The sequence below is a fragment of the Macaca mulatta genome, chromosome X (genome assembly GCF_049350105.2).
Source record: "Macaca mulatta isolate MMU2019108-1 chromosome X, T2T-MMU8v2.0, whole genome shotgun sequence".
NCBI lineage: Eukaryota > Metazoa > Chordata > Mammalia > Primates > Cercopithecidae > Macaca > Macaca mulatta.
Genome location: NC_133426.1, coordinates 87675531 through 87696386, shown reverse-complemented (window position 1 = coordinate 87696386; position 20856 = coordinate 87675531). Strand labels below are relative to the sequence as shown.

Below are 20856 nucleotides of genomic sequence, written 5' to 3'. Positions count from 1 at the left end.
GTACGTTACTTGTCTCATATGTTTTAAGGGTATTAAGTATGAGATTTTGGGGGGATCATCCAAAGGTTTTTGCATTGTGTGTAATGAATGCTAAAGATGAAGCCAGAAAATGGCTTGCTTGCTCAGGTTAAGCCTTTTATAGACTTTTCATAGGGTACTTTTAATATTTATTCTACGTGTGAAAAATTGTAAGAGCAAAGGACTCCCCATTCAATAAATGGTGCTGGGATAATTGGCTAGCCATATGCAGAAGATTGAAACTAGACCCCTACCTTACACCACATACAACAATCAATGCAAGATGGATTGAAGACTTAAATGTAGAACCTAAAATTGTAAAAATCCTGGGAGATAACCTAGGAAATATCAATCTGGATATAGGACCTGGCAAAGATTTCATGATGAAGACACCAAAGCAATTGCAACAAAACAAAAATTGACAAATGTAATTTAATTAAAGAGCTTCTGCACAGCAAAAGAAACTATCAAGAGCATAAACAAACAACCTACACAGTGGCAGAAAATATTTGCAGACTGTGCAATCGACAAAGGTCTAATATCCAGAAACTATAAGGAACTTATACAAATTTACCAAAAACCCCCAAACCACCCCATTAACAAGTGGGCAAAGGACATTACCAGACACTTTTCAAAAGAAAACATACATGCCACCAACAAACATATGAAAAATTACTCCATATCACTAATCATTAGAGAAATACGAATCAAAGCCACAATGAGATACCATCTCACACAGGTCAGAACGACTATTATTAAAAAGTCAAGAAACAAGAGATGTTGGCGAGGTTGTGGAGAAAAGGGAACGCTTATTTTGTTGGTGGAAGTGTAAATTAATTCTACCATTGTGGAAATCAGTGTGGCAATTCTCCAAAGAGCTACAAACAGAACTACCTTCCAACCCAGCAATCTCATTACTGGGTATATAACCAAAGGAATATAAATGATTCTATCATAGACACAAGCACGTGTATGTGTGCATGACTCTCCACAATAACAAAGACATAAAATCAGCCCCAATGTCCATCAACAGTGGACTAGATTAAGAAAATGTGATACATAGACACTAGTGAATACTATGCAGCCATGAAAAAGAATGAGATCATTTCCTCGGCAGCAATATGGATAGAGCTGGAGGTCATGATCCTAAGCAAACTAATACAGGAACAAAAAACCAATAGTGCATGTTCTGACTTATAAGTGGGAGCTAAACAATGAGGACACATGGATACCAGGGGAGAAACAGCAGACACTGGGGCCCACTTGAGGGTGGAGGGTGGGAGGAGAGAGAGGATCACAAAAAAATACCTATTGGTTATTACATTTATTACCCTAGTGATGAAACTATCTGTATAACAAATTTCCATGACACACAGTTTACCTACATAACAAACCTGCACATGTACTCCTGCACCTAAAATACATTTTTTTTTAAAAAAGCATAAAAACCACACCTGCATTTTCAAGTCACATTACACTTCAACAGAGTCTAATCTTTCCCATAATTCTGTATGTGAGATTCTGCAAAGCAAGGGTGGATGACCCTGTATCCATCTACGTCCTTCAATATTGGGTCTCCCAGTTCCTCACCTAGGCATCCAACCTCTTCAGGAAAAGAATTAATTGTCTTGAATTATTTTCTACCTGTTTAATGTTTCCTAATCTTATCTTCCCGTTTAGAATATGCAACTCCCTCCAATAGGGGAACCCTCCTGTACCACTTACTTCCCTCATGCTCCAACATTCATTGTTCATGGATACAGGTAAAAAGGAAAGAAAAAAAATAAGTTACCTTCACCAAGTCATTTACTCTTTCTTCCTCTAAATGTCCTTATCTTTACAGTGAAGGAGTTGATCTAGGTCAGAAGTTCTTCACCAAATTTCTGTATTAGAAACCAGATAACTTTTCCAAGTCCAAACCTCAAAGTCAAGTTTAGTAGATCAGGGATAAGGCCAATAAAGTTTATCTCAGAGTAGTTTCTCATGTGTTTCTGAAGTAGATCCCATGTTGAGAAATGAGCTGTAAGAAATCTACCACTCTATAAACATGTTATTTTTCTGTAGACCATATAAAAATTTCTAGCCCTTCCTGTGATTTGTATTTGTTTAGGGTTCTTCACACTGACTAGTTCAGCCACCGCTCTGTATCAGTCAGCTATCAGTTCTCACAGTCTGGAACATCTAGATTACTAAATGTGATAGGTAATGAGATTTATTTTGTTATTCTTTGTTTGGATGTTAGCATTGCTGAAATGGATGTCTGATATATATTTATATATTAAAGAGCAGTTTTAATGATCTGAAGTGGCAAGAGAGAAGAGAGAAAATGTTTAACTGTTTATTCAAACAAATAATGGCCGTCAGATTCATTTTTAATAGCTTTTCTTTCCTCTTAGGGAGATTCTGTAGTCACTGCGTTTCAGTAGTCTTTCCATTCATTGTATGAACTCTTTATTGCTCATTTTGATTATTTCATCACCACTGCTCAGTCAGTAAAATTAAAACAACGGGAAAATGATCACATCCAATGTTATTATTTCTCTTTGAAAAAAAAATTCTCCCCTCCCCAAATAGAATACATTTACAAAACACAGAGTGTAACAACATTTATTCTTTTATTTTTTTAATTTTAATTTTTTGGATACTTAGTAGATGTATATAATTATGGTGTACATGAGATGCTTTGATATAGGCATGGAAAACATAATAATCACATCATATAAAATACCTCAACATTTATTCTTAATGGATCTACGGATCCATTAAGAATAATGGATGGGATGGGAGATGCGAAATGATGAGTGACTGCCAGTGATTATGTGACAACTGGTCCCTGTGGTGCTTGGAGGCCTGGAGCAGCAGTTTATGGCACCATTTGGAAGCAAGTTCTGCCACTAGACAGAAGCCTGCAAACATTTTTGGCATGCATGCCACAGGATAAACTTTCTTACAGCTGCTGGTGATGATGCTAATAATGACGTTAATGATGACGGTGATATTCTGTTCTCAAAATGATAAAGAAGCAGTATAGCTCTATGAAATCATCACATTGCTAGCATATAAATGCCTGGCACTTCAATTTAAAAAGCAAAAAGAAAACTAGACTGGGAATCAGAAGACATAGGCACCAATGCCAGTTTGGTCACTCACTAACTACTGGGGAAATTTCATTCCCTCTCCTTGGGGATTTTTTTTTTTCATCTATAAGAATGTTGTATTAGACCAATAATATTCAAACTGTTATTTAAGGATTCCCCTCAATGGCTACCTGAATATGGTAAGAGGGAGCAGAATCTTTATTCTCCCTCTTTCAATCTGAGCAACTCTTCCTCTTCCAATGCCTGTTTTATGTAGTGGGCTACTTCGTGTGTGTGTGTGTGTGTGTGTGTGTGTGTGTGTGTGTGTGTGTGTGTGTGTGTGTATGACAGAAAGACAGAAAGAAAACAGAGATTTAGTTTCCTGGATTTTTAAGAATAAATTTAGTCTAGAATATGGGACTTTATATCTATGATGTCCTAGAACTCTGAAGTATCTACGATTAGAAAACAAAGATCTTCCAAAGATCTTCACGATAAATACTTCCTTTATTTGGCCTCTGTTAGATCTTTTGCTATTGCTTTCATACCCTCTACCGCCATCCTCCTGAGCCTCAAGTCATAAAGTGCCTAATGAATGGTACTAACACTGTTACCCCCATAGGACTGATTTAAGACCTAAGAAAGTTCAGGCCGGGCCGGTGGCTCAAGCCTGTAATCCCAGCACTTTGGGAGGCCGAGACGGGCGGATCACGAGGCCAGGAGATCGAGAGACGATCCCGGCTAACACGGTGAAACCCCGTCTCTACTAAAAAATACAAAAAAAAAAAACTAGCCGGGCGAGGTGGCGGGCGCCTGTAGTCCCAGCTACTCGGGAGGCTGAGGCAGGAGAACGGCATAAACCCGGGAGGCGGAGCTTGCAGTGAGCTGAGATCCGGCCACTGCACTCCAGCCTGGGTGACACAGCAAGACTCCGTCTCAAAAAAAAAAAAAAAAAAAAAAAAAGACCTAAGAAAGTTCAGAGTTATACAGGTAGTGGAATTTTGAGAAACTAGCATGGGAGACTCAAATTCTCATCCCGTACCATTGCTAGCTGAAGCCTGAATGCCCTTTTCAGAGAACAGAACCTGTTGTTACACATGGAGAATTTAGGTTTATAAGGCAGACCCTTCTGGGAGAAAGAACATTGACATAGTCGCACTCAATTAGAAATGACTTTTATCTGGGCATGAGCTTTTGATTATGGAAAAACTGAATTATTGAGTAGCTCAAGTCTCAAGATGGAACACATCTCAATTTCTTCATATATAATATGGGAATAATGATAAATATAATAAAAATAACAATGACACTGACAATTTATTGAGTCTTTAAGGGGAATCAAACATCATATGAGACTCTTGACTTACACTATCCATTTTGTCCTCACGTTATAAGGTGAGCGAATTATCCTTATAAGGTAGTGAATTATCTGTTGCAATGATAAAGTCTCTGTTATTTATAACTTTGTTACTATTATTATTATTATTATTATTATTAGGTAAAGGATCTAGGATGGGGAAGCTAGAAGTCAAATTTTATCAATTATACAATCCTGCTGTCATACTTCCTTGACAGTATGGAGTCAGTTCTCTCTTTTAGGTGATATCCTAATCTTTGCCAATATCACATTCACTTAGAAAAATAAACTTCTATAGCTATAGACTTTGCTGCTGAAACCTACCATAACTCTTCCACAAAGGTTTGTACCAGTCTCTCTACACTTTAATGTAATAGAAAGTACTGTGAATTAAACTTAAAAGTTTGTTTCTCTCATCCAGTGTTTACAATATGATTTCTCATTAGAAATCATCCAGCTTAAATTTCCTGCTTTATCAGAAATATTTATTTTCAGAAATGTTACTTGAAATCAAAATGCTATGAAGTTTCTCAAACATTTGGAAACAACCAGAGAAATCTTTCTCTTCATATATTCCTGTAGAACACACACGTCTGTTACTCCCAGCAGTAAACAGTAGCAACTTGTGTGGACTCTCATCTCTTATTTTACTTTCAGATGGTCCTATTAAGTAATCAGAAGGGATTTATTCAAAGTGTTTTTTAGGTTGGCACAAATAAATATTTCCCCCATCCCAATCTTGAACATGATGATTAATTAATTTGTTAGAATTGTGCTGATGTTTATCAAAAGGATTTATATTAGTAGAATGTTTTAGCACTTACCAAGTCTTCTCACCTCCCTTTAATTTTCATAAAATTCCTGTGATATAGTTGGGGCAAGTGTTGCTATCCTCATTTTCCAGATGAGGAGATTGAGACTGGGAGAAACAGTGTGTCTTGTCAGGCAGTTAGTGAGTGCTGAATTGGAACATTATTAAAACATAAATATTCCCATTATGCATTCTTTGCTCTTTCCAGCCCTCTTTCCACCTGTTTCATTACATGATTCACTTGTTTAACAGGATTGAAACAGGGATGTCTCCACACACTTAACACAGGAAAAAAAAAAATCTCTAGTAGGTAACAGAGTCCCTAGAAGACAAATCTTTCTCCCCAGCTCTCCTTCAAGGTAATGACTCTATAAAATGGTACCTTGTATTTATAGTCTCCAGAATTATTGGTCTTTTCCTCCTTCATTGGATCCGTCAATTCTCTACCAACTGCCTTCAGGTTCTGCTCAACTACTCCCTTTCTATCTTCCACATTCTCTCTGTTTTTTTGTTTTGTTTTGTTTTGTTTTGTTTTTTTAAATAACCCCGGGAAAAGTATAGGGTAGTTTTTAAGGTAGGGTTACGAGGATGCCCAGTTAAGTTTGGACTTCAGATTAATAATGAAATAATGTTTTAGTATTAGTGTGTCCCAAATATTGCATGAGGACATACTTTATACTAAAATGTAATTTGTTGATTATCTGAAATTCAAATTTAACCGAGTATCCTGTATTTTTGTTTGATAGATCTGGCAACCCTAGTTAACAGCAGAGGTTCTGATGTCAAAATATCTTCATTTGAATACTGATTCTGATGAGCTGCATAATCTTGGACAAATTTTTAACTTTTCTCAATTTTAATTTCCTCCTGTCTAAAATAGGGGTAATAATATAATAAGGTTGGCCGGGCGCGGTGGCTCAAGCCTGTAATCCCAGCACTTTGGGAGGCCGAGACGGGCGGATCACGAGGTCAGGAGATCGAGACCATCCTGGCTAACACAATGAAACCCCGTCTCCACTAAAAATACAAAAAAAAATTAGCCAGGCGTGGTGGCGGCGCCTGTAGTCCCAGCTACTCAGGAGGCTGAGGCAGGAGAATGGCGGGAACCCGGGAGGCGGAGCTTGCAGTGAGCCGAGATCGCGCCACTGCACTCCAGCCTGGGCGACAGAGCGAGACTCCGCCTCAAAAAAAAAAAAATAATAACAATAAGGTTGTTGAAATAATTGAGATAATGTGAATAAAGCTCCTAGTAGAGTGCGTACCACATAATAGATATTCCAAATGGTAACTATTATTATCACTGAATGACAATGAATAATAGCAGCACACTCCCTGCTAAACAGACAGGCATTTAATAGGTAATAATATTGTCAGTTCATGGGCAAAGCTCATTTAGAAAACTTCACATAGACAGGTTTTTTCAGGGCATGGACACTTTTTTATAGTTGAGCCTTAAAGCATAAGTGTTTGAAACAGAAATACCTTCTTTTATGAAGCACAATGCACTATCAGTAGCTTTTAAGTTTTAGATGATATATAAATCAGGAATAAATGCTCAGGATAATCAATATCCAGTATCCAAAATGTGGTCCTCTCAGATCACTTAGTATCTCAATTTGGTCAACAGGTGTCAGGCAATAAATAATTCCATGTCAACCTGCATTTGTACAGTATATCAAGAAGCAAGTGGCCTTAAAGAAGCACACAGCAATAAAGATTGAAAACAAAGCAAAAGAGAATCAAGAAAGGTGAGTAAAAGTGAGGAAAGCCAGTCAAAGTTTGAGGTTCCGGAATAGGTCTTCATTTACTTAGAAACTGTATGAAAAAAGTGAGGCCCAAGCCTAGGGATACTAGTGATATTGAGCAGGATTTTGAAACGGGTATCTCAATAATGAACTACATACAAGCAGAAATGAGACTCAAAATATTTAACAACTCATAGGGACAGGAAGTACCGCAGGTAGTATTGGAGCTGAGTACTAGAGGCTCCATGTTTGCCTGTGTAGATGCTGGATCATGAGAAGATACAAAGGTTCAGAGGGAGAAGCCAGAGTTGCCAAGATTCTCATGATGGGAGGATTTGGAGGGTTGGGGCAGCAGCTTCATATCAGCTGCTATGGAAAGAGTTCAACTTGTTTAATGGCCATTAGAGCCACACTGGTCTACACCAACAAAATAGTCCCGGATACAAGATTCAGACTAGATTATGAACAGAACAAACAGACAGAACTACCAGTGTGGAATGATCTAGAGCTGCATGCTTGTACTTCTCATATCCCTAATGTTGGATTGTGATGATTTACTATTGCTCTCTGCTTTTACATCATCTATACTATAAGCTCAGTGAAAAACAGTAATTGCATCATTTTTGTTCGCCATTTATTCCTATTACCTATCACAGTGCTCAGTAAATATTTGTTTAATACATGAAGAGCCAATCAATTTTTCTTAATACATGGAGTGTTCTGAATACTTTTTTTTTTTTTTTTTTTTGTGAGCAACATGGCTGTTTATTTCACCTGGGTGCAGGCGGGCTGAGTCCGAAAAGAGAGTCAGCGAAGGGAGATAAGGGTGGGGCCGTTTTATAGGATTTGGGTAGGTAAAGGAAAATTACAGTCAAAGGGGGGTTGTTCTCTGGCGGGCAGGAGTGCGGGTTACAAGGTGCTCAGTGGGGGAGATTTTTGAGCCAGGAAAAGGAATTTCACAAGATAATAGCATTGCTTAAGGCAAAGACCGGCCATTTTCACTTCTTTTGTGGTGGAATGTCATCGGTTAAGGCGAGGCAGGGCGTTTGCACTTCTTTTGTGATTCTTCAGTTACTTCAGGCCATCTGGGCGTATACATCCAAGTCACAGGGGATGCGTTGGCTTGGCTTGGGCTCAGAGGCCTGATATTCCTGCCTTCTTATATTAATAAGAAAAATAAAACAAAATAGTGTGAAGTATTGGGGCGGCAAAAATTTTTTGGGGGTGGTACGGAGAGAGAATGGGCGGTGTTTCTCAGGGCTGCTTCAAGCGGGATTAGGGGCGGCATGGGAACCTAGAGTGGGAGAGATTAAGCTGAAGGAAGATTTTGTGGTAAGGGGTGATATTGTGGGGTCGTTAGAAGAAACATTTGTCGTATAGAATGATTGGAGATGGCCTGGATACGGTTTTGGATGAATTGAGAAACTAAACGGAAGATACAAGGTCCGAATAAAACAAGGAGAAAAACGGGTATTAAAGGACTAAGAATTGGGAGGGCCCAGGACATCCAATTAGAGCGTGCCCAAGGAGGTTCAGTGTAATTACTTGCTTGGTTGGCAAGTTTTTGGGCTCTATCCTTGAGTTTTTTATGTTGTCATATACCAGGCCAGATTGATTTAGGTAAAAACAATACTCTTCATTTAAGAATATACAGAGTCCTCCTTTTTCAGCAGTGAGTAAGTCAAGGCCTCGGCGGTTTTGGAGGACAACTGCAGCTAAAGAGTCAACTTGGGCAGATAAAAGACTGATAAAGTTTGCGATATGTCTGTGATGGTGAAAGGACACAAAGATAGATGTGTACCCGCCCCCCACCCGCTACACCCTTGTTCTGCTCTCTAATCTTTGCACATACCAGAGATTTCGTAAGTTCTGTGAGTACCTGGTTTTCTGCACGTACCAGAGATTTTGTAAGTTCTGAGGCAAGGTCACAAGACGTGTTTAAGTAAGATAAACTCTTGCTGCCATAAACCTGCTCTCCCGCCTCAAAGTTTGAACCAAAATATCAGAAATGGCAGGAACCAATCATAGTTAGCCAAATCGCCTTGTTCAAACACTAGCCAATCATATATCTGATTTGTATAATAACTCTATGCCCACTTTTCTTAGACTATATAACACTGCTCGGAGCTCAGTGGGGGAGCTCTCCTGCCCGTCTCGTTTCACCAGCGAGGGAGAGTTCCAGGTTCGAACCTGTAATAAAGATCCTTGCTGCTTAGCTTTGACTCTGGACTCTGGTGGTCTTCTTCGGGGAATAAACGGTCTGGGCATAACAATGGTAGCAGAGAAGTCATTAGACAGGCTACGGAAGGTCATGACAGAGGTTAAAATGCCTGCTATTCTAATACCAAGAGCAATAGTGGAGGCAGAAAGTCCTAAACTGACCAGCAAGGGAATTAGTGGAATAACTCTTTTTTGTCGTGTCGGTGTCATGAGGGGAACAGGGAGCTCTTTGGTCCCATTTGCAAATTGAATTTTGGGAGTAAGGAAAACTAGTGTGCATGTGCCTGTCCAATTAGCAGGTAGACACATGTAGGTAGAGGATCCACAGTGGAAGAAGAGACCCTGTGTGAGGCAAAACTGGCCAAATCAAGGAATTATGTCTGACAGAAGGGAAGAAATGACCATAGTGGCCTTCTCAGACCCTGTGGGAAAGGCCTCTACTTATCCAGTGAAAGTGTCTATCTAGACTAAGAGGTATTTTAGTTTTCTCACTCGGGGCATGTGAGTAAAGTCAATTTGCCAGTCCTGGGCAGGGGCAAATCCTCAAGCTTGATGTGTAGGAAAGGGAGGGGGCCTGAACAATCCCTGAGGGGTAGTAGAATAGCAGATGGAACACTGAGAAGTGATCTCCTTGAGGATAGATTTCCATGATGGAAAGGAAATGAGAGATTCTGAGAGACAGGCTTGCGGCTTGTAACCTACATGGAAGAGGTTATGAAATGACGACGGAATAGAATGGGCCTGTGAGACTGGAAGGAGATATTTTCCTTGGTCTAAGAACCATTTGCCTTGTGTGGGAAGAGATTGATAGGTGGAAGTTTCAGCGAGGGGAGTAGGTGGGAGTGGCCGATATGAAGGAGGAAAACTGCCCTGAGGAATAGAAGTTGGAAGCTAGCTGCTTTTTTAGGTAACTTATCAGCATAAGCATTGCCCTGAGCGATGGTTGGGAGGAGAAAATAGATTTTGGAAGTTATGAGAACTGTAGAGAGTTGAGCATAGTTTGTGATTTTTAGGGCCTCTAATAGTATTAAAGTAGTGGCAGCCACTGCACGCAGACATGAGGGCTAGGCTAAAATGGTAAGGTCAAGTTGTTTGGACAGAAAGGCTACAGTACACGGTCCTGGCTCTTGTGTAAGAATTCTGTCCGCACTAACCATGCCTAGGAAGGAAAGGAGTTGTTGTTTTGTAGAAGGGATTGGGGTTTGGGAGATTAGCCAGACACGATCAGCAGGGAGAGTAAGTGTGTATTTATGAGAATTATGGGCCGGGCGCGGTGGCTCAAGCCTGTAATCCCAGCACTTTGGGAGGCCGAGACGGGCGGATCACAAGGTCAGAAGATCGAGACCATCCTGGCTAACACGGTGAAACCCCGTCTCTACTAAAAAATACAAAAAACTAGCCGGGCGAGGTGGCGGGCGTCTGTAGTCCCAGCTACTTGGGAGGCTGAGGTGGGAGAATGGCATAAACCCAGGAGGCGGAACTTGCAGTGAGCCGAGATTGATTGTGCCACTGCACTCCAGCCTGGGTGACAAAGCGAGACTCCGTCTCAAAAAAAAAAAAAGAAGAGAATTATGCCGAGATAGATAACAGATGAGGAAGAAATTTGGGCTTGACTGAAGTAATGGGGGCTGTCTGTGAGGCCTCGCAGCAGTACAGCCTAGATAATTTGCTGAGCCTGATGGGTGTTAGGGTCAGTCCAAGTAAAAGCGAAGAGAGGCTGGGATGAAGGGTGTAAAGGAATAGTAAAGAAAGTATGTTTGAGATGCAGAGGAAAGACAATTTGGTTGATAAGACGTAGAGATCTTGAATTAACCTGTAAGGCTTGTCTGGTTTTAGGACAGGTAAAATGGGGGAATTGTAAGAGGAGTTTACAGGCTTTAAAAGGCCATGTTGTAGCAGGCAAGTGATAACAGGCTTTAATCCTTTTAAAGCGTGCTGCAGGATGGGATATTGGCATTGAGTGGGGTAAGGGTGATGGGGTTTAATGAGATGGTAAAGGGTACATGATCAGTTGCCAAGGAGGGAGTAGAAATATCTTATACTTGTGGGTTAAGGTGGGGGGATACGAGGGGAGGATGTGAAAGTGGCTTTGAACTGGGGGAAAAGGCAGCAATGAGGTGTGGCTGTAGCCTAGGAATAGTCAGGGAAGCAGATAATTTAGTTAAAATGTCTCAGCCTAATAAGGGAACTGGGCAGGTGGGGATAACTAAAAAGGAGTGCATAAAAGAATGTTGTCCAAGTTGGCACCAGAGTTGGGGAGTTTTAAGAGGTTTAGAAGCCTGGCCGCCAACACCCACAACAGTTTTGGAGGCAAGGGAAACAGGACCTTGAAAAGAAGGTAATGTGGAGTGAGTAGCCTCCGTATTGATTAAGAAGGGGACGGACTTACCCTCCACTGTAAGAGTTACCCAAAGCATCTGTGATGGTCCAGGAGGCTTCTGAGGCGATGGGGCAGCGTCAGTCTTCAGCCGCTAAGCCGAGAAGATCTGGGAAGGAGTCAGTCAGAGAGCCTTGGGCCAGAGCTCCAGGGGCTCTGGGAGTGGCTGCCTGGCAAGTTGGACAGTCCGATTTCCAGTGGGGTCCCGCTCAGATGGGACACAGCTTAGGAGGCATCCCGGGCTGCGGGCATTCCTTGGCCCAGTGGCCAGCTTTCCGGCACTTGCAGCAAGCTCCTGGGGGAGGAGGTTCTAGAGGAACCTCTGGCAGCTGCGGTTCAGGCGTTTGGAGTTGTGTGCTGGAGATGCGGCTGAGGTTTGTCTCACAGTGGAGGCAAGGAATTGCAACTCAGAAATAAGTTGCTACTTGGCTGCCTCTATTATTGTACACCTTAAAGACAAGGTTCATTAAGTCCTGTTGTGGGGTTTGAGGGCCGGAATTTAACTTTTGGAGTTTTATTTAATGTCAGGAGCAGATTGGGTAATAAAATAAAATGCATATTAAGAATAAGGCAGCCTTCTGACCTTTCAGGGTCTAGGGCTGAAAAGCGTCTGAGGGTTACTGCTAAACGGGCCATGAACTGGGCTGGGTTTTTTTTATTTGATGAAAAAGAGCCTAAATGCTAACTGATTTGGAAGAGGTCGGATAAAGAAAAAGGAACATTAACCTTGACTATGCATTTCGCTCTAGCCACTTTTTTAAGAGGAAATTTCTGGGCAGGTGGGGGACGGTTAGTCGTGGAAGGAAACTGTAAGCCAAAAACTGTAAGCCAGACCGGGTGTGAGGAGGGGAGGTGATAAAAGGATTACAGGGTGGGGGAGCGGAGGCTGAGGAAAAATTGGGACCTAGCTCAGCTTGGCGAGGAGGGGAGAGGTCGGATGGGTCTGTAGAAAAGGAAGATTAGAAAGACTCAGCGACGCTTGGGGTTGGGACTGAGGGGACAGGCAGGAGGGAAAAAAGGAAGATTTGGGATGAGTTGCATTGGGAACAGATACTAGGGAGGGACCAATGTGTAAAAGAATGCCTGGACGTCAGGCATCTCAGACCGTTTGCCCATTTTATGACAAGAATTATTTAGATCTTGTAGGATGGAAAAATCAAAAGTGCCATTTTCTGGCTATTTGGAACTACTGTCAAGTTTGTATTGGGGTTAAGCAGCATTGTAGAAGAAAATAAGGTATTTAGGTTTTAGATCAGGTGTGAGTTGAAGAGGTTTTAAGTTCTTGAGAACACAGGTTACGGAGAACAAGGAAGAATGGAGGGTGGAAGGTTGCCCATGGTGAAGGAGGCAAGCCCAGATAAAAGAGAGAGTAGAGACACAGAGAGAAGGAGTTCAGGGGTTCTTGTCCTCCAGAAAAGCGGGAAAGGGGTCGGGGTGTGGAACTAAGGTATTGGGGCACAAAAATAAGAGGTCAGGGTGCAAAAATAAGAGGGGGCACAAAAATAAGAGGTCGGGGTTCTTGCCCCTCCCCCAGAAAAGCAGAGAAGGGGTAGAAACAGGGAGAGAAGGGGTTGGGGTGCTTGTCCCTCCCCCAGAAAAGCAAGAAGGGGTAGAAACAGGGAGAGAAGGGGTCGAGGTGCTTGCCCCTCCCCCAGAAAAGCAGAGAAGGGATAGAGACAGGGAGGGTAGGGGTTGGGGTGCTTGCCCGTCCCCCAGAAAAGTGGGACTTGACGCTTAGGGTGAAGGACCAAGGCAGGCATCCCTGCAGCGTGGTCAGACAACCCTGAAACGTGGGTGAGTAATCAGAGAGGTGTCCCTGCAATGATTAAACACCAAGGGAAGGCTGTCTTCCCCAGTCTGTGACCGGCGCCGGCATTTTGGGTCCACGGATAACGTGTCTCCTTTGTCTCTACCAGAAAATGAAAGGAATTGAAATTAAGAGAAGGGAGAGATTCAAGGGTGGTGCCAAGATTGAAAGGAGAAAGAGTTAAGAGATAGTGAGAGAGGTTGAAGAAGACAGTAAAAATGGGGCCGCTTACCCGATTTAAAATTGGTGAGATATTCCTTGGCCTGTTGGGTCTGAGGACCAGAGGTCATAGGTGGATCTTTCTCACAGAGCAAAGAGCAGGAGGACAGGGGATTGATCTCCCAAGGGAGGTCCCCTGATCCGAGTTACGGCACCAAAATGTCACGCGCATCCGTGTGAAGAGACCACCAAACAGGCTTTGTGTGAGCAACATGGCTGTTTATTTCACCTGGGTGCAGGCGGGCTGAGTCCGAAAAGAGAGTCAGCCTCTGGAGATATTTCTACATGAAAGACAGAAAGATCTGAAAATTCTTTTTTGGTTTTCAACTGGCCTTGGAGATCTGCTACAGACACAAGCCGGTCCCATACCACTAAAATCCTTATAATATGAATTTCTAAGCTTCTCTTAAGCAGAAGACTACAAGGATGTTATACAATTACATGACTTCCCTAAAGTAAAGCTGAACACTTAAATGAAAGAGGTAGACCCACACAAGTCCCTGGGATCCTGAGTTGTTAAACTTTTTCAATTCTATTCAAAATCTATTTAGCAAAAGTGGGTTCAGTTTACAATTATTAGGATACATAGCTGGGAGTGGTGGTTAACGCCTGTAATCCCAGCACTTTGGGAGGCTGAGGCGGGTGGATCACTTGAGGCCAGGAGTTCGAGACCAGCCTGGCCAACATGATGAAACCCTTTCTCTCCAAAAAATAAAAAAAAAAAGGAAAGGAAAAGAAAGAAAGAAAAGAAAGGAAAAGAAAAGAAAAAAGAAAAGCCAGGCATGGTGGCAGGTGCCTGTAATCCCAGCTACTCAGGAGACTGAGAGACAAGAATTGCTTGAACCTGGGAAGTGGAGGTTGCAGTGACAAGAATTGCTTGAACCCGGGAAGTGGAGGTTGCAGTGAGCCAAGATCGCACCACTTAACTTCAGCCTGGGAGACAGTGAGAGTTCATCCCCCCCAAAAAAAAAAAAAAACGATAAATAGTATATTCAGGAAAAGACTTTGGTCACTTTCAGACAAAACCAAGGTCTTTCACAATTTATTTTTCTCATAGTAAACTGCCACCACTCATTTGGGGAAATAGAACCAGAACTATTGAGAAATTCCGTAAGCTACAAGTTTCTCAGCTTTAAATAGAAATAGCAGAACAATTCAAAGACAGCTTCCCATAACAATGATTCAGTATTTTTTAAGTTGCAGTCAATATACCTTAATTTGTTTCACATTGCTTTACAGATATGATCTTAAATGTAATTATTTAGAGACTATTTCATAAAACTCCAAGTTATGGTGTATATTTATACCCTAACAAATACTGAACCAATGTGTAATAACAAGGCCGTTTTCACAAATTTACTAGACCTTGAGGAAAAGAACATAACAATGTAATTGGGGAGCAAAAGCTCCAAATTGCCCCTGGGGAATAAAAGGACACCTAGCTTAATTTTAACACTGTGATAACTATTTTGCTTTCGAATTACTATTTCATTTTTCATGGATTTTCACACGTACATAGTTGATTGGCTAAATTTCCATGCAAATGACTAGTTATGAAAACATTAAACCACACTTAATTTGATTTAATGGATATCTGTTGATATTAATTTGTTGATTTCTTTCTTCGTTGGCTAGAAAAAATCATTCCTTTAACTACACATTATTCCAGTTTATCCTACACACTAATTCACATCAAGTCACCTCTCCACCCTTCATCCACGCATACATCATGTAATAATGCTAAGTTAGCCATTTACCTCTTAAAAGTAAAATTTTTTATGAAAATATTTCTTTAATTTTTTAACAGGAAAATAAATTCATGGTATTTGATACTTCCATTGCTCAAGCAGGAACTATTTACTTTGTTTCTCCATTTCCAAAAACAAGTTTTAGTAAGACCCAGAAACTCTGCTTAAAACCTTGAATGGAGCATCACAGTGTCAGATCAAGTCTTAATAACCTCGGGGAGACTGGCTTCCTTTGAGGACTAACCTATGAGACAAAATGAGCCTGAAAATTCCAGAAGTACAGTATAGACTGTATCTTTTAAATAGGTGTGATGTTTAAAGGACACTCCTGACAGAAAACTACCTTAGACTTTGTCAAATCTACTTTGGGACCCACAATAGTGACCTGAAATCCAAAGACGGGGTGTAAATTAAACTCTATATAAGCAGGGAACAACATTGTATTCAACATCTTTCATAACCTCCTCGACTTTTTTTCCTACCAGAAAACATGATGATCCTCCCCAACGAATGAATCATTTACATTTCATATATTCATAGAAGCACAAAACTAATACTTTCAACTTCTGCAAATATGAGACAAAAAGAAATTTATTATTCCATACATTTCAAAAAATGTTTTGAAAGGGAACATTGTGGTCATATGAATAATACCCATGGTGAAAAACAGAATGAAGAATGACTACTTAAAGCCAAACTGTGATAAATCACAACGTCATACGCGTATTTCATTCCAGCACTAAAGTCGGTAGGTATGAGGTCAGGATAAAACATAACACCAAATTCATCATCCTTCCTTACTTAAGAATTGCATTATATTTTTAAACCATTTTAACCATAAGTGAGTATCTTTAGATGATAAATATTTTGATGACACAGATAAAGAGGGGGAAATTTTAAATATGAGAGTGTAATTAAATATATTTATAAATTTAATAAATACTAAATACTGTGGCTTTTTATATGTTACTATGTAATTTCAACACTTTATGAATATAACTGCTTCATAAAGTATTAATACATATTACTGTACCTAAGAAAACCATTCACACTAGTAATACTGTCCCATGACATTGAATTCACTTTTGTAAATTTTGACATTAGTATTTCATAATTTTAGTAACTCTTCTATTAAAATGCTGAAATTTAACAGCATAAAAGACAATATACATACAACTGTTTTTCAGTATCTAAAGATACTGAGTTAGTTTTTCCAAAACTCTTACTCATTGTCACTTCAGAATCAAATGTCTGAATGATAAAAATTGATTGGGACAGTTATGGTAGAGGATTGTGTGGAAGGGAGCAATAAAGAGAAAAACAGAAGACAAATCAGGGGTACTTATTATTAGTTCGCATACATTTGAAGAGGGTGAAAATAAACTAAGTATTGTGTGATCATAAAGAACAAGCTATTAGGGCATTATGGTGACTCATTCTACAAGAGTTAATCAAAGACCCAAGAAAAAATTGGAAGGGAATATGTGATTGTCAATGCACAAATCTTATTAATGCATAACACAATCATAAGAATTCTATAACAGAAATTAATACCATTTTATTTTACAACACACAAGTGCATGCCGATCATCTTCCTATTTCTATTAAAAGGGTGGAAGCTTTTTTCCAAGTCTGCAATAAATTATACTGTTACTTTAGATATATTTTGTCAATGTATTTAATTTAGATCTGAAAATTTCCATAATACACTGCTGCCTTTCACTCTAAGCCAGGATCATGATTGAGGATAATCTGTTGTGTAATAAGTTGCTGAGAGGCTTTTTATTTCTAAATGGTGGTACTCTGCTTTCTTCACTCTACCTGTATGTTTTGTTTCCTCCCATCCCTAAAAACAACCAGGGATAACAGTCATATAAAACAGTTAATGCTCGTTCCAGGTAAGTTCCAAAGCACCAAGTTTCAATACAAATGGTACTTAGGAATTTTCCATTTTTCCTTAAGCCCCCCTTCCATGTTTCTTTCAAATATCATTTAAATTTGACTTTTGTTTAAAGTATTTCCTTTTATATGTCCCCATACTCAATCTTGATATATAGATATCCACATATAGATATCCAGATATACATATCCATATCCATAACTACATATCATTATTTCCCCTAGACTATTTTGATTGTCAGTATCAATGCAATTTTGTGGGGAAATAAATGTCCCTCTCTGATATACCTTCTACTTGTCCTCAGTATCTTAGAGCAATAATCCACTCCTCATCCCATTTTTGTTGTAAATAAAGCTGTGTGACACTGAGGTAATTGATTCGGGGTGCCAGTGAAAATTAAATAGGTAAACACATACAGAGTTTAATCTGGCAACAATTAAAATATCAACACTTTAAGAACATGCACTCAAAAATGTAGTTACTATAGTTGTCTCCTACAAGACTTCAGATGTACCATGGGACAAATCATTTCTCAAAAACTATAATAACCACACCTCGAAGAAGGCTAGATGTGACATGATAAGCCAGAGAAAACTCTTGTTATTGCAGTCCCTTAAGTATGTCCAAACAACCTACATTTGGTTTCTACTGTAGATGTCATAGAAGTTCCCTAACTGTCTGGTTTGATATTTGTAAGTTAGGAGTACTGAATTCAGAACTCTTTCCATGAGAACTGTTACAGAGATTACATAGTGGTAGAGAGTGTAGGATAGCTTCCTGATCTTTCCATAATTCAACGTTCTGCTCTTGAGAGATTTGAAGGCTGGTGTAATTTACAGTATTCATTAACAAATTGGAAGCCATAAGATTGGTTATAGAGTGGCATCTGGTGAGATTTTCTTCCAATAATTGTTTGTAGAGCTCGTCCACCTTTCTTTCCATATAAGTATTAAGCATAGAATTAGAGAGGGGCTGTTTTTGAAACAACATACTTTTTTCTTGGCTTTCATCCCCGTTCAATAATGTTGAGGTAGGTAATGTCTCTAGAGGCCCAATGACAGGAGAATGACCCAGTGGCATACCAACTGAAAATAAAAGGGGACCATTAAAAACATCATTATGTGTGTGTTCCATAAAGCAGTCTGAATCACATATGTTCTTCATGTCGTCACCTCCAATCTGTAGGTCAGGATAATTGTGGCAAATACTCATACACAACCATGATCTACATAAATCTGGTTGTCTTTGATCATGTTGTTCTCTCTTTGAAATGGGCAATGCAACTGACACATTTCCTGGAAGAGGTATACCTTTGCATTTTGCTACGGTTGTTTCATCCACAGATTTTATTTGATCTGTATCATCATTTTGCTCTGTTACACTTTCTTTTCTAGCTGTTTCTTGATTTTCCATCTCAGCAGAGGAAAGTGAATTTTCTTCTCTATCTAAAATCTTCTTTTTCCAAGTTTCCTTTTCAGTCTTCTTACACATAAATGGTTTGCAAAATTTTGCATATTTCTGTTCTTTGTATAGAAGATCAATTAAGAAAGCTTCTCCAAGCATTTTGTTAGACAAGTTTTACAAAGTAAGTGCCTAGTATATTCCTGTAATATAAAATAACTCATTAAGGCAATGTACATTTAAAATGTCAAAATAACGATTTATCTCCTACGTGAAACAAAAGTAATTTAGGGAGGTAGTGTTGCTCAAAGGATAGGAAATAGGACCAGGAATAAGGAAACCTGGGTTCCCATTCTGCCATGAACTTTTAACATAAGCCAATTTATTTAACATTTTGCGGTCTCAAATTTTTCAGCAATTAAATGATGATACTGCACATCATTTAATGACTCTTCACAGGATTATTGTCAGTATAATATTATACGGTGCACATGAAAGTGTTAGAAGTACAAACATACAAATGTATAATTATTATATTCAACTATGTCTAAGGGTTTATTTAGAAATGATAAATTTTCTATCTTCAAAGAGTCTAGTTAAAATGAAGGTTGCTGTCAAGGAATTGGTTTTAACTATCCTTTTAATTAATGTCATTTGAGTCACAGATTGAAATGAATTACTATACCTTAGAACATATATAAGATGCCGGGCGCGGTGGCTCAAGCCTGTAATCCCAGCACTTTGGGAGGCCGAGACGGGCGGATCACGAGGTCAGGAGTTCGAGACCATCCTGGCTAACACGGTGAAACCCCGTCTCTACTAAAAAATACAAAAAACTAGCCGGGCGAGGTGGCGGGCGCCTGTAGTCCCGGCTACTCGGGAGGCTGAGGCAGGAGAATGGCGTAAAAACCCGGGAGGCAGAGCTTGCAGTGAGCTGAGATCCGGCCACTGCACTCCAGCCTGGGCGACACAGCGAGACTCCGTCTCAAAAAAAAAAAAAAAAAAAAAAAAAAAAAAGAACATATATAAGATGTGGAAATTTTTATATAGTTTGGACTCATGCAAATTTGTTGATTGAAAACATAAATATAGCCACTTTACTTTTTGAATAATGTAGATGAATAGTTATCATTTCTGTGGTAAGAGCTATGTGAGATAATGCATTTGTTAATCAGCTAGATTTAACCACTCCAAAATGTTGTACATAATAAAAGCATACAATGTTCTCTGTCAATTTAAAAAATAATGTAAATGTAAACACGTTTGTCAATTTCATTACCAATCTTTTTTCTTTTTCTTTCCCTTTCCCTCCCTCAACTCCTCCTCACTTTCTTCTCCTCTCTTCTTTTGTATTAAAATCTTACTTAGCACTTATTGCAGACTTTTGTGTGGCTCTTTAGTGCAACTGGCAATCTTTAGACTTCCAATTTTCTCTATAAGCACTATAAAAGCATGAAAGAAAAAAGCAGACTTGATTCAAGATACAATTTTCCTCTTATAAGACAACACTTTTGTTGTAACTGTTTCCAAGAAATGCACTTATATTCATATTTAAAGCCTACTGTGAAGAAAATAAAAAAAGAACTAAAATATGTAAGATTTTAGACTTACCTTTTTCAAATATCAGGATACCTAAAGATTTGTTTTTCTGAGACTCCAAGAGTGCAAACACAGAAGAAATCCTGTTTGGCTCATGTAGTTTTCATATTTCGTTTACTCTTCAGAAATAAAGCTTTAACCACACAAATTGTTCTGCTTTCCACTCACACCCTGGGACTGAACCAAACTAATAAGAAAATGACGTGGATTGATCACGTGTACAGTATGGTAATGATCCAAAAGAGGATCTTGAAAGTGTTTATTCAAGTTTTCAGTGACAATGAGAATGGGAAAATGTTAATAGCACTAGCTTTTTTTCATACACGTTAAGGTAGATACAAAGTTATTTTAATTTTTAAAAAATATTTATAGATTCATGGGGTACATGTGCAGGTTTGTTACATGGATATATTGTGCAGTGGTGGAGTTTAGGCTTCTAGCATACGCATCAGCTGAAAAGTGAACAATGTACCCAACAGGTAATTTTTCAACCCTCACACCCCTCCCAACCTGGCCCCCTTCTGTAGTCTCCAGTGTCTATTATTTTCCTCTGTATGCTCATTTATACCCATTTAGC

The 20856-nt window shown here is 39.5% G+C and overlaps 1 protein-coding gene across 1 annotated transcript; it reads right to left on the bottom strand.

Annotated features, from left to right (window-relative positions):
* Window positions 1-15403: 15403 nt before the first annotated feature.
* Window positions 15404-20459, bottom strand: LOC106995258 (TLR adapter interacting with SLC15A4 on the lysosome-like). Its single transcript, XM_015127730.3, has 2 exons — window positions 20292-20459; window positions 15404-18883 (listed from the first exon to the last, which is right to left on the bottom strand). Exon 2 carries the CDS (start codon window positions 18840-18842, stop codon window positions 17937-17939), a length of 906 nt encoding a protein of 301 aa, XP_014983216.1. The 5' UTR covers window positions 18843-18883; window positions 20292-20459; the 3' UTR covers window positions 15404-17936.
* Window positions 20460-20856: the final 397 nt, after the last annotated feature.